Raw genomic sequence first — 13240 nt, forward strand, 5'->3', positions numbered from 1 at the left:
GCAGTCACACTACTGACACCTTTCTTTGCAATATTTCATCTACCAGAAGAGAATTGATTGGAGCATACTTTATTCATCTTTGAACATATGAAATTGGATTCCTTTGTACATGAGAAAAGTATGGTTTGGTTGCCATGTTGTCCACGTCTGCTTCCTTCAAAACAGCACAATCTGTAATTAAAGTATTTGGACAGTGGCAATATTTATACCCAGTCCCCCCAATTTTTGAACAGTGCTGCAGTCAAGTCCGGCACACCTGTTCATTTAATATGAATGTGAATACCCTCAAATTAGAGATGAAAGTTAGGACTGTGCCACTGTAGCATAGTCATTCTGTCTTTTCAGATTCCATGCTTTGGAGTAAAGAAGCTATATAAGAATGTCACTGTCTCAAGCTGCATTGTAGACATTGCAGATACTGTATACATCTATGAGACATTAATTGTTTGCTGATGTTGCACCTGTGTAAAGGTACCTTCAGGTTGTCACATTTTGTGCGTGTGTGTGTGTGTGCGCTCGTGCAGCACTGCTGAGGCTGTCCTTCAGGAGATGGACAACATCAGCAGCATCAGACAGAACCGTGAGGTGGAGCGACTTCGCATGTGGACTGGAGACACTGAGGAGGTGAGCATACCTCTGCTGTAATGCACAACCCAGAGCTAGTGCGTGACACTGTTTGATAATCTAATGTGAATATACAGTAAGTGACAAAGGCCCTGTTTTTCCAGGAAAACATGGACATGTATTCCCGAGTGAAACGCAGGAAATCCATGCGCAGGAGCACTTTCAGCATGCCTACACACCACAAAGTCATGAGCAAAACTGAGCAGGAGGAGGAAGAAGAGGAAGGGACGGAAGGTCAGTTTCTTGCTAATGTTCTACTTATGATTCATTGGAAAGACGGTGAGAGAAGCAACTCTTCTTTAACTGAATCTATCAAAACATATTGATTGCTTAGCGTACTATTCACAGTTTCCTTATCTGAAGTTTGAAAACTACACTTTTGACTTTCAGATTCTCACGGTGAGGAAGAGGAGGATGATGCAGAGGATGATGATGAAGATGATGAAGGGGATGAAGTGGAAGAGGTTGGAGAGGAAAATGACAGACCGTATAACCTGAGGCAGCGAAAGACTGTACAGAGATATGAGGCACCACCTATTGGTAATTGTTGATTGTCCTTTTTGAATCAAACCTTTGTGTATACATTGTGTTTAGCTGTGTTAGTGACACATTTATTTAATGGTTTTCTTTCAGTGTAATCACTTTTGAAACTGTTTTAGAGGCTTGTTGTGTGACAACCAGTCGCTTTGTGTTTGCTTTCTCAGAGCCTGTGAACAGAAAACAGAGCAACCCCTCACTTTTTGACACCCACAGATCCCCAGCAAGAAGAAGCCATATAAGGTTGGTAAGAATTTGTGAATAATCCCAGTGAAATACGATGCTTAATGTGTTACTATGTGTGACTCTCAAGCACCTTTTTCACTACCATGACTAATGAAGCCAGAGCTGTGGTTTAAAAAAAAGTTTTTTACACTTCCAAAGGTCTCTGCTGATTAAAAAATGTGACTGTGTAATGGCGTGACACTGACTGTAGATTGTCACACTTTCCCAGAGTGAAGAAACATGCCATTCACAGCAGTGACACCACCTCGTCTTCTGATGAAGAGCGGTTTGAGCGGAGAAAAAGCAAGAGCATGGCCCGGGCTAGGAACAGGTGACGTCTGCGCTTTCTTTCTTTTACCTTTTTATCTTCCTTTGATCTTTCTCTGTTTTGGTTTTCACTGCACTTTTCTGGTGTAGTATTTTAAAGGAACTATGCAGTAATTGGAATCTAGGACTATTGACAGCACAAGGGCTGTATCAGTCACAGTTGCGCTGTCTTTGTGTGTGAGTTGGTATTTGCGCTGTTCGGATGCAATCTTTTATGTCAGTCCTTTGTTTTTTCACAGGTGTTTGCCTATGAACCTAACTGCAGAAGACCTGGCGAGTGGGGTGCTGCGTGATCGGGTGAAAGTGGGTGCCAGCTTAGCTGATGTGGATCCCATGAACCTTGATAGCTCTGTGAGTGGCAATGCTACTAAATACCAAAAAGCTGTAAAGCAGCACAGTTTTAGTCTTAAAACTTGGAAATGTTCAAGCTTTTATGAGCTGCAGATTAAACATAATAACTCTTTGAATGGAGAACTTTAATTATACGAATCAATTAATTTTGTAGCCATACAGAGAGGCTTCCTGCTTAAGATCTTTCAAAAATTCTCAGTTTTGCACAAGTGAATGTTAAACATATGTGTTTTCTTCCCAGGTGAGATTTGACAGTGTGGGTGGCCTCAGTAATCACATTCAATCACTGAAGGAGATGGTGGTGTTCCCACTGCTTTACCCTGAGATCTTTGAGAAGTTTAAGATTCAGCCTCCCAGGTGAGAAGAACAAACATGCGTATCCCAAGAAGGAATTTGGTTTTGAATTTTGTTGTTTTTTCTGACAAGTTTAATGACATTTTTATGTTTGTGTTGGTGCATAGCTACAAGATATGTGAAACATGTAAATGTTTAAATAGTCCATCCATCTCCTCTCACTTCCTTTTTAGAGGGTGTTTGTTCTATGGCCCTCCAGGGACAGGAAAGACCCTGGTAGCACGGGCGCTTGCCAATGAGTGTAGCCACGGAGACAGGAAGGTTTCCTTCTTCATGAGGAAAGGAGCCGACTGCCTCAGCAAGTGGGTCGGTGAATCAGAACGCCAGCTACGCCTGCTTTTTGACCAGGTGAGACACCTAGGCAGCACACAGGCGATTTCATGGCAATCTTTGGACAATGTCCTAATAACCGTAGCTTGACCTGAATTGACTTCACAATGTAACTAGAAAGCACGTTGTTTGCTGCTAGCACAATATTCAGTTCCTATATTTCTTGTGCACTAGCTATTGTAACTTAATATTGTTATACTGCTTTTACAGTTTTTAAGGAAATTTACTTCTTGTGTAGGTAAACTGAACCCAGTTAGTAGGGGTGGGTGATATGTCCAAAATCTTCTATCACGGTGTATATGATTTTATATCGCCACCTGGTAGTTGTCATGTAAATTCTATAAAGACATGGTTTAATATAAACATACCGTACCAAAGTTCATTTGATTATTTTCATATTTTATTTTGAACTCCCACACAAAAAAAATAATTGCCTCACATTAGACAACACTTGAGTTAAAAACAAAAGACTCAAAGCAGTAAAACTAACTTTATTTCAAAGTGGAAGCTTTAACCTTCAGCAGAGATGCAATAGTCACGTGAGGACGTAAGCAGCCCTGCTGCCTAGATCACGTGACCTTATAGCTGGAGTGGCACAACATGCTGCCTCCCCTGATTATATAGCAGAGATACTAAAGATGTTTCTTATGTGAATGTTCAGATAATGAGGTCCGAACATTGTCCAGAGTTGCCCTTTCACACATGTAGCACATTTGTCTGAGTGAGATGTGTTCTCATTTACTGGAAATACTCCCTTTGGTTAAGGTGAGGGGTGGCGCTTGGGTAGAGCGTGTAGGAGGATGGCTCTGTAATGACTGTTTTTGTGCTGATATCAGTACTACATGTAGACACATCTGCAAAATCAACAAAAGAATAGAAAGCAATATACAGGCAAGCAGAAAAGAGTATGAAGTAGCCACATTTGCAGTGTCATAAACAGGCCCACTTGCTTGCTGTGGATAGCAGTGCATACACTATGAATGACAGTGTGTAAGTGCGACTTAAGAAATAGTTCCCGCAGCAGAAAGGGTATTGTCAAATCTGTATACTGTGTATACCGTCATACCACCCGACCCTACCAGCCAGCATTAATATATATTTTCTTTTCAGTGAGCATAATGCTTTGGTTTTGGTCTTATGTTTGCTTTTGATCAGGCTTACCTGATGAGGCCATCCATTATTTTCTTTGATGAGATTGATGGTTTGGCTCCTGTTCGCTCCAGCAGACAAGACCAGATACACAGGTAAGGTTAATGTAGTTGTAACCCACATATCAAAAAAACGTGCGATTATTCCGTATACACTTAACCTTCACATGGTCCAGTGTCAAAGCACTTATTATATTGTAGTTGTTTTGGATCATATGTATGTAATTATAAAAGTGGAAATCATAGAATTGTTAAGTGCTTCATGTAGTTGCCTTGTTGGTCACTCAGAAACTCTGACCTCTTAACACACACAATTATTTTTTTCTTACAGACACACAAAATGAACAGCTTGAAAAACAATTAAAAATGCCTTGACTGTTCTTCACAGATGTGACATGCAGTGGTGAAACTGTCAAAATTGCAGCTGTTTTTACTTTTGAACACATCTGCTGCTGCTGTTACTGTCCTTGCCAATAGGTGGCGCATGTTTTCTGGAAATGCAGGTTAAAAACTGCTGGCACTGCAGCGTTGATTTTGGATGAAATTGGCCGGATATGGATTTGGGTGCTTCACACTGGTGACACTTGAGTCCACAATAGCAATGGAAATTGGAAATCATAACAAATTCCTTTCTGATGTAGAACATTTCAGTATGAGCTATAGGTGAGGAAGTATCCTATTATGCAAACACAGCTTGCAGTTGATCCTTGTAGAAATGGTTCCCATGTAGACAATGGCATATTTGTAACTGAAATGTGACATTACAATATTGGACCAAAGCTTATTCATGTGCTTATGCCTGAGATTATAGATGCTCTCCTTTTTCTGCCATTAGAGGGAAATGCATGCATGAAGCTCTGTTCAACATGGAAACAGAACTGTTGATATTTGATTGGCCCACACTGTTTTGTTTAGTATGCATGTTTGATAAATCAGCTCTCTGCACTGTTTGGTAAAAAAAAAATCTTGTTTTGGTCAGTGCTGACTCATGACCCAAGTCAATATTGTCTCAGTCTCAAAAAATATTTGGGCTCTAAATGTCAAAAAGTGTGTCTGTGTGTCTGTCTGTGTGTGTGTCTGTGTGTGTGTGCGTGCGTGCATGTGTGCATGTGTGTGTTTAACTCATGCAGTATGTATTTGCGATAGCGTATGTACAGTCAAATTAGATTTTGTCTTGCAATGAATCTAGGCAGTTTTTATACTTTTTATACTTGATTTAATTCTGTGTATAAGATTTGATACAGCTGTATACTAAAAAGCATGTATTACATTCTGTCACACCACCTCCTCTCCTCTGTCCAGTTCTATTGTGTCCACTCTGCTGGCCTTGATGGACGGCTTGGACAGTCGTGGGGAGATAGTGGTCATTGGTGCTACAAACAGACTTGACTCTATCGACCCGGCACTCAGGAGGCCTGGACGCTTTGACCGGGAGTTTCTGTTCAGCCTGCCCGACAAGAAGGTGAGACAGCGTGGAACATCAATATTGTGTACAGTGGACACATGCTCATGGACACAACCACACATGCAAAGCCGCGTTTTCACTGTGCATGGATTTTTAGTGGATGCGTTTTTCATAGTAGGAGCATTGTACCTAAGTTGTTGTTGCACCACAAAATTTCTCAGTCCAGACGTGAGATAACAAAATGCAATGTTTTGTATAAGGATCAGTTATACATACAATGCTGCACTCACATGCACTGGCAGATGGAGATTCAGTATAATGCAGAAGTAATTAGTGTTTTACCCAAAGAGTCATGCAGCAAAATTAGTACATGCTCTCCTCTGGCTATTAAGAGTCTCCTCAACTATTATTTCCTCACTGTTTGAATGTTTTGATCCAACAAACAAGTGGCAAAGCAGATGCTCATTAGGTTTCTGGAAAATGAAAAATCAATTTTAAAGAATTTATTGTTATGTAGAACTGATTGCTTTATTCTTGCACATGGGGGGACTTCTTGTTTTTTTGTTTCTGCTATGCACAAAACAGTGTTATATGTGTGGAAAGTGACAGTGAATCAGATAAAAAGCTCGGTGTAGGTGACTCCTCCCCATCGAGCCTGTCTAATGGGTCGCCTTGCATCGTTTGTCCGCACAGTAGGATCATTGGTAATCAAAGCCTAATCTGCAGGCCGTTGCCGGCAAGGCTCGCCTGTAGTGAGCTCTGACTGATTAAAAACCTTCCTCTTGTGCAAATAGCGATCCTCTCCCCACATTCAAGTTCAACTCCCTCCAGGTTATTGGCCAAGCTGCTAGAAACCTGTATGAAATCTGGCTTGGTTGTGTCTTTTGAATAGAAGGGGAGATGTGATGAAAGATGCTGAAAACTGTTGCTTTTGATTCGTGACAAAGACCGCTTTGCTCTTGATGTCTGCTTATCAAAGCAGAGTCCTGTGGAGACGATGCAATGAATTGAAGGGCGCATTGTGCTGAAGTGTTAGCGAGCCCTTCACTTGAGCTGCCTCACACACTTCATTCCATTTTGATCTTTTTCTTGCTGTTGTCAGTTCTAGATAGAGTTAAAATGAGCAACATGGTTTTAATAATATTTCTGATGTGATTTCCTTGGTGTCATTGTCATGCTTTGTTTCTTGTCTTATATAACGTAGTATTTAAATGAAACGTTAAATCAAAGGTTACATTTACATTACGTTTGCTAGAAGTGGCAGCCACTGTTGCAGTTTAACTTGCTATCTTCCCAGTGTTTTGTGAAATGTTGTTTTGGCTGCACAGGGCTTGAACTCCCTCATCTATTGACTTTTGCCTTTTCTGTTTTTGTTGTGTCTCTTTCCCTTTGTCCACCCCAAATCCTCTGTTCAGGCCAGAAAGCACATCTTGGAGATTCACACACGGGACTGGAATCCCAAATTGGCTGAGCCATTTGTAGATGAACTTGCAGAAAAATGTGTCGGTAAGAAAAAAAAAAAAGTGTATGGCCACAAAATATTTTTGAAAGGTTTTTGTTGTTTTAACCTGCTGACATTCATGTTGTCCGTGTTGCTTGAAAACAGCAAAATGTATCAACTAACCTTTGCATATCTGGATTGATCCCAGGCTACTGCGGTGCTGACATCAAAGCACTTTGCACAGAGGCAGCCTTGGTGGCGTTGCGCCGCCGCTACCCCCAGATCTACGGCAGCAGTGTCAAACTGAAGCTGGATGTCACCTCCATTGTCCTGGGGCCTGGTGACTTCAGCAAGGCCATGAGGACAATCGTCCCAGCCTCCCAGAGGGCCCTTGCTCCCCCGGGCCGAGCCCTGTCCCCCACCCTCAGGCCCCTGCTGGCCAGCTCTTTCTCCTTGGTGCTGAAAGCTCTGCTCCGAGTCTTCCCCCATGCTCAGTGTACTGACAGGGACAACACACATGGTAGGGATCAGGGACCCAGGCGCCCATGGTGTCATCTGCACTATTTCTTTTCAATTTCCTGCTGCTTGTTGTGGCTTCTCCCACTTTGACTCTTGCGCTCTCCTCTCTTGCCACCTGTCTCACTTGTTAGTGTGCTTTCCCTGTCGGCACTTTGTACTATTTGATTATTTGTTTTTGCCCCCCCCCCCCCTTATTGTCAAAGTGCTTTGTATCACCCTCACACTGAACAACATGTCTGTGGTGAAACACTCTCCCTGAGAATGCAGGGGTGATAGCACAGAGATTGGATAACCAGTCATCCTGCTTGCACTTAAATAACTCCCACCCAAGTCAACAAAGGAGTGTTTACAGCAGATTAGCCACAATGCAGCACTTGACCAGTGGGAGATTGCTGTCATGAGTTTCCCAGGGTGCTGAATGGCTTTAAATGCCCATTACATCTTGCCTAATAAGCCAGCTTTCTTTTTTATTCTCACTTTTTTTGGTGAAATGACTGCATTAATGTCAATGACAAGGCCGCTTTGAGAATTAAACTTTGTAGAAGCAAACTTTAAAGTGAATTTACCGCCATTGTATTCAGAAACTCCAGGAAAGGTAAGCTGCTACATGTGCATGGCTGTAAAAGCAGTGCTTCTCTCTGTGCTAGGCGGTGACAATCAACTGCTCGAAGAGGACTTGTATAGCGACGATGACAATGAGGAAGGCTCTGCTTCCATTTATGAAGTCCAGCCTGCTGCATCCCCAAAGAGTCAGCTCTCCTCTTCTGCAACGCACAGACCCTTCCTCCATTTCTCCTCGTGAGTCCACAGAAAAAAATGGTTAAGTTGTGTAAGAAAGTGAATTTATTTAAAGTGCATAGACACTGGTAGTAAACACAAACATGGAACATTTTTTCATGGTCATGGTTTTATGAAAGTGGGAATCAATATATGCACATGTAGGCTTAGGAATTCACTGCCAATAAATGCCAAGCACACACAGCGGATATATTTGCATTTCCAAACATGGAGCTGATGCTGAATGTTGACATAGAATTAGGTGCCACCTCTGATCTTATAGAGTCATCTAATTAGGAACTAGTATAGATCTAGTGTACCTTGGAAATACAGTAACTTTTTGGTAGAAGAAAACCGCTTTCATTAAGATATTACACATTATTTTCTCTACAAGTCATCAAAAAGTCAGACTCTACAATAAGAGGAATGAGCAACAAATAGTGGCTCCACAGGCAACACTTAGAGAATCCTCTGTTGTGCTGACAAACAAGCTAGATCAAAGGAGAGGATGAAAATGAAAAATTTGTGGATTTGTAGATCTACAAAGTTTTTATTGGAAGGTCAACATATAGCATTAAAAGAGCACTCAATGCCTGTTGGCACTCTGCCTTTATCAGAGTGCTCTCAAAACCAGGGTAACTCATACTGATACTCAAAGCACTTGTTCAACAATGGGAGCTCACAGCAATCTCCACGAGTTCCAATACACGTGTCCTGTAGGTAGAGTTACACATAACATAACGGAGAAATAATGCAAGAGCGAAATTACTTCTGGCTTGTCTAATACTTGCAAAACTTACAAGAGGTACAGGTATTGTGTATGCATGTATGTGTGTGCAAGCAGAGCCCATGCTGCAGGCATGTTGCCCTGTGTGTGTTTATGTGAAGTGTACACAAGGGAGGTTCTATATAATATGGTGGTAATTAGATGTTTGCCCAAACTGTAACATGCTTCTGCAATTCTCTCTCTAACCACTTAACTTGTATGTGCAGCATTCTTCCTTTTTTGGGGGGGTCAAGCTACATCATGTGAACACACGGTTGTTTTAGCTCCTGTTGCTTAGAGTTCATTGTTGTTCAAAAGAGGCAAAGTCTGTCTGTATTATGTTTGGATTGCATGCATTTATCCCACTTGATCAGAGATGTTATATACTTAATTTTGTCCTTGAAATATTACAAACTGTGTAAAGATATCATCTAGATTTTTGCTGGTATTTTTTTTACAATATGAACTGAGGTACATTAGCTTCCTGAAGCGAATGAACAAAACTGAAAATAACAGTGCTTATGCTGTGACAATGCTGTGTGAATGACAGTATGACTGCTGGTCACTGATTATAAGGTGTTAGATACTGTGCTAACTACAAACTCCCTTCTGTCTGTAGCTCTGCTCTCCAACAGCCCACAGCATACCGGCCTCGTCTGCTCCTGGCCGGGGCCCCAGGCTCAGGACAGAGCTCCCACTTGGCCCCTGCCTTGCTGCACCATCTGGACAAGCTGCCAGTGCACCTCCTGGATTTGCCCACTCTCTACTCCGTCAGCGCTAAGACGCCAGAGGAGTCCTGTGCTCAGGTAACACATACACACACACACTGATACATGAGGAAATGCAGACATTCACACACAAGGCCATCTGTTGCACAGGTGGTTGAAATTTGAAGAGAATACGGAACTGACTAGCTTTTCGGTAGAGGTCGACGGTTGTAGATTTTTAAACGCTGATATAATGGCAACAGTTTGAAGCTGATTTATCGGCCAGTATCTTCAGTCTAATGCATTGATAATACCATGCTTTAATCAACAACCAGATCATTTTCAAAATTTACTAATAAAGCTGTCTTATATCAAGTTAACTTTCACTTAAATATAGATTATCTCTGCAATGAAATTACCTTGACTTTTTGTATGGAGCCTCCATGGCAAAAGGTCTAATGACCTGTACCATAACTTCTTTTTATTCATTCATATTTAACCAACAATGTTTGTTTGACCTATCTCTGTGGTTTTAGGTTTTCCGTGAGGCACGCCGGAGCGTGCCCAGTGTGGTATTCATGCCACATGTCTCAGAGTGGTGGGAGACAGTGAGTGACACTGTGAAGAGCACCTTCCTCACCTTGCTGCAGGATGTACCCTCTTTCAGCCCTGTCCTTATCCTTGCTACTGCCGAGAGTCACTATTCACAGCTGTCAGATGAGGTAGGAACACCATATACACACACCTGAACTGACATTTTTGGATTTACCTGGAGGCCTGCCCCATGTTTTTTAGTGGTCCCATATCACTGTTCATACAATTGCTTCCATTATGTCAGAGAGGAGAGTGTTAACCCAATGCCTTTTTTATACAGTATTGGAGGCAAATAATGTTTCAAAGGGTTTCTGTCATGCTCAGGAGTGCTAGTGCAGACAACACAGGTTGTCATAGTCAGGGTCATCTACATAGACTTTGGCCATCTCCCTTTTCTTGCCATTCATCCCAGTGCCCACTTTTCTCCCTGCGTATCCCCCACCGCTGCTCCTTCATCCTTGCTCTTGGATTCATTATTCTTTTTCTCCAAAGCAGAGTCAGACCACCCGTTGTGGGTTAGGCTGTAAGGGAGGGACTGTGTTAGAGAAAGGGGAAATGGAGAAAATTGGAAGGGGAAAAAAAGAGATGGAGACAAATAAGGAGGAGGGTCCTCTCTAGTCAGGCAACAGAAGGACTTTAATTAGGTCCGGGGGTTGGCAGCCCTATGTCTTCACCCCAGGACACACACACACACACACCGTATCAATATGCCTGTGCAGACTGTGCAGTTTTTTTTTTTCTGTTTCTATGTCTGTGTGTGGCCTGCTGCTGGCAAGGCCTCTACCCTGGCCATGCTCCAAGGAGAGAGAGGCTCCTGGGATGCTTCTTTCTCTGTAGTTGACTCATTAGGACGCAAGGCACCTGGGCTGTTACACCCATTGAGGCCTAAGCTCTTTTTCAACCTCTGTAGTTCTAGTTGCCTTTTTTTTTTTATTTCTCACATTTTTTGTTCTCTTTTGGTCGTTTTTACTTGTATATATATTTTTGTTTCACACCATTGTTTTTTATTATGTTTTTCGGGTTGTCTTTCCATCCAATTCATGTGATTTGCAATATCCCATGAACGGCTTGAGGGAATATCTTGAAAGTTGGCACAAATGTTCACTTGAATTCATGGATGAGCTGATTAGATTTTAGTGGTCAAAGGTGAAGGTCACTGTGACCTCACGTCCGTCCCATTCTTGTGAACGTGATATCTCAAGAATGCCGGGAGGGAATTTTATAACATCTTGCACAAAACATCCACGTTTTTGGCCATAACTCAAGGATTTGTATGCTTCATACCCAAAAGGTCAACAGTTAACTTTACTGTAACATCGTGATGTTTTGCAAAATCACTTTTCTCTTTTCTGGCCATTGTGCAACACCATAACTCAGGAACAGATGGGGAGACTGTGATCATATTTCACATTTGGTCAGATACTGAATTGGTGACATAATCTTGTATGCCCTCCTTGAAGCTGTGGTGATTGTATAGATCCTAGATCAGTACAAGCTCATTGGTTCTGCTGATGTTGAGCTTCAGGTGATTGTTGTTGCACCATGTGATAAAGCTCTCCATCAGTCCTCTGTGCTCCTCTGGAAAAATAAGTCTCTAAGTGAAGACAGCATCTTTCTCACAGGAAATTATTCAGTGGAATCATACATGGCAATATAGTGAGAACTTCCATTTTGCAAAAAAGCTTGCACACTTGATACCTTTTCATTAGATTCCTTCAAAGTCCTCTCTACATATGAGTCGTATGTCCACACTTTCATGTGCACTGCTCCTTGACTGGTGGAGGCGTACAGCCGCGAGATGGTAATTTGAGTTTTACTTTATGTTGTGTGATTGATAGTTCCCTGCAATTCTGTACAATTGCTTTAAGGCTTTTTACTTCACTTAACTGCACCATGTTTGTTGATTCACAAGCTGTGTTAAGAGATTAGGAAAATGAAAGAAATCACACCCTGTCGACTATACAGTCTCTGTGTCAAATGGTAGATTGCTATTCATTGCGTACTAGGTGACTGGTTGAAACCATGTAGGATTGGCAATTACTTTTCTTTTCTCTTTTTCAAATTACCTTTTCTTTGGTCATTGATCACATAGACATGCAGCCTGGAGAATTGGGAAGCACATGATGGGACTAATGTTGTGCTCAAGTCAACATGGAGCCAGCATGAGGCCATCAAGTCTGTCCTTAGGCCATGCTGGCTTTCTCCTGTGTATTCTTTCCCATTTGAGTGTCATGCACTGCTACTTTTTTGTGGGATTGTGTTATTGCACCTTTTTACTTGTCTTAAATTCTTTTGCATTGCATTGTGCTCCTTGTTGAAGCTAAAAGCAAATCATTGTGCCTGTGCCACACACTATGCCCCTGTTTGTCTTGTTCCCACATTGGCATGGGTTTGTATAAATGCTTTGCATAAATAGTTAACAAAGAGATTATTGCCCCACCCTTGTGCTAGACTGCTGGCCATTTGCTGCTTCATTCAGAAAATGCTCCTCGCCTTGACAACTTTCACCCTTCTCACTTCTCTCATTCTCACTGTGGAAAATTCAGTCAGCCTCATTCTCAACTGTGCCAACCTTTGGTGGACCGGCTACTCTGTAAATGAATTGAAGGTTAATTTCCTTGGAACTTGTTAAACCTGTAGTTACATTTGTCCCCACTGGATGCATCTGACAAGCATTAGCTTACTAGTTTTGATGAGACTGCAGTGAAAACAATCATAGCACAATTGTGGTATGACCATGAATTGTGAATGAAATGAATGCAATTATGTAGACAAACTTTTAAATTCCACCCAACTGCCCCAGATAGAGATTTTCTCTGTGATGCAGGTTCAACTACAACCTCTGTTGGGATGTCTGTAAGGGGAACAGCTAGTTGGTCCCACTGAAACAGTGCCCCAGGTTTTCCAGAGAGTTTGATTAGCACACTATTTGTTGAATGAATGGAATTTTGCTCAGGGTGTTTAAATGTTAAGCTGTTTGTTTTGTCTAATAAATGGACCTATTTGTTAGGATTGTTTGTTTTATCTCTTGTCTCAAAAGTGTCCCAGTAGCTGCTTTCAGCAAGTTCTGATGAGTCTTGGTTTTAATTTTTAGGCAAAGGCATTCTGCAGTCTATGTTGCTTCAAGTGATTTGG

The 13240-nt window shown here is 41.8% G+C and overlaps 1 protein-coding gene across 2 annotated transcripts in view; it reads left to right on the forward strand.

The window, feature by feature from the left end:
* The window catches only part of atad2b (ATPase family AAA domain containing 2B), a 70298-nt gene that overhangs the window by 2756 nt on the left and 54302 nt on the right, over nucleotides 1-13240 (forward strand). For both annotated transcript variants that reach the window (XR_006007670.1, XM_041958786.1), the window contains exons 5-19: nucleotides 525-624; nucleotides 729-858; nucleotides 1015-1164; nucleotides 1329-1404; nucleotides 1616-1717; nucleotides 1953-2064; nucleotides 2306-2421; nucleotides 2592-2766; nucleotides 3904-3992; nucleotides 5199-5358; nucleotides 6717-6807; nucleotides 6951-7262; nucleotides 7909-8059; nucleotides 9424-9610; nucleotides 10048-10233. Coding sequence is in view for 1 of the 2 variants with exons in the window: in XM_041958786.1 (XP_041814720.1) it covers nucleotides 525-624; nucleotides 729-858; nucleotides 1015-1164; nucleotides 1329-1404; nucleotides 1616-1717; nucleotides 1953-2064; nucleotides 2306-2421; nucleotides 2592-2766; nucleotides 3904-3992; nucleotides 5199-5358; nucleotides 6717-6807; nucleotides 6951-7262; nucleotides 7909-8059; nucleotides 9424-9610; nucleotides 10048-10233 (2137 nt within the window). In the remaining variant the exon portion in view is untranslated. The remainder of the gene's footprint in view (nucleotides 1-524; nucleotides 625-728; nucleotides 859-1014; nucleotides 1165-1328; nucleotides 1405-1615; nucleotides 1718-1952; nucleotides 2065-2305; nucleotides 2422-2591; nucleotides 2767-3903; nucleotides 3993-5198; nucleotides 5359-6716; nucleotides 6808-6950; nucleotides 7263-7908; nucleotides 8060-9423; nucleotides 9611-10047; nucleotides 10234-13240) is intronic.

Source organism: Chelmon rostratus, chromosome 18, assembly GCF_017976325.1.
Source record: "Chelmon rostratus isolate fCheRos1 chromosome 18, fCheRos1.pri, whole genome shotgun sequence".
Classification (NCBI taxonomy): Eukaryota; Metazoa; Chordata; class Actinopteri; order Chaetodontiformes; family Chaetodontidae; genus Chelmon; species Chelmon rostratus.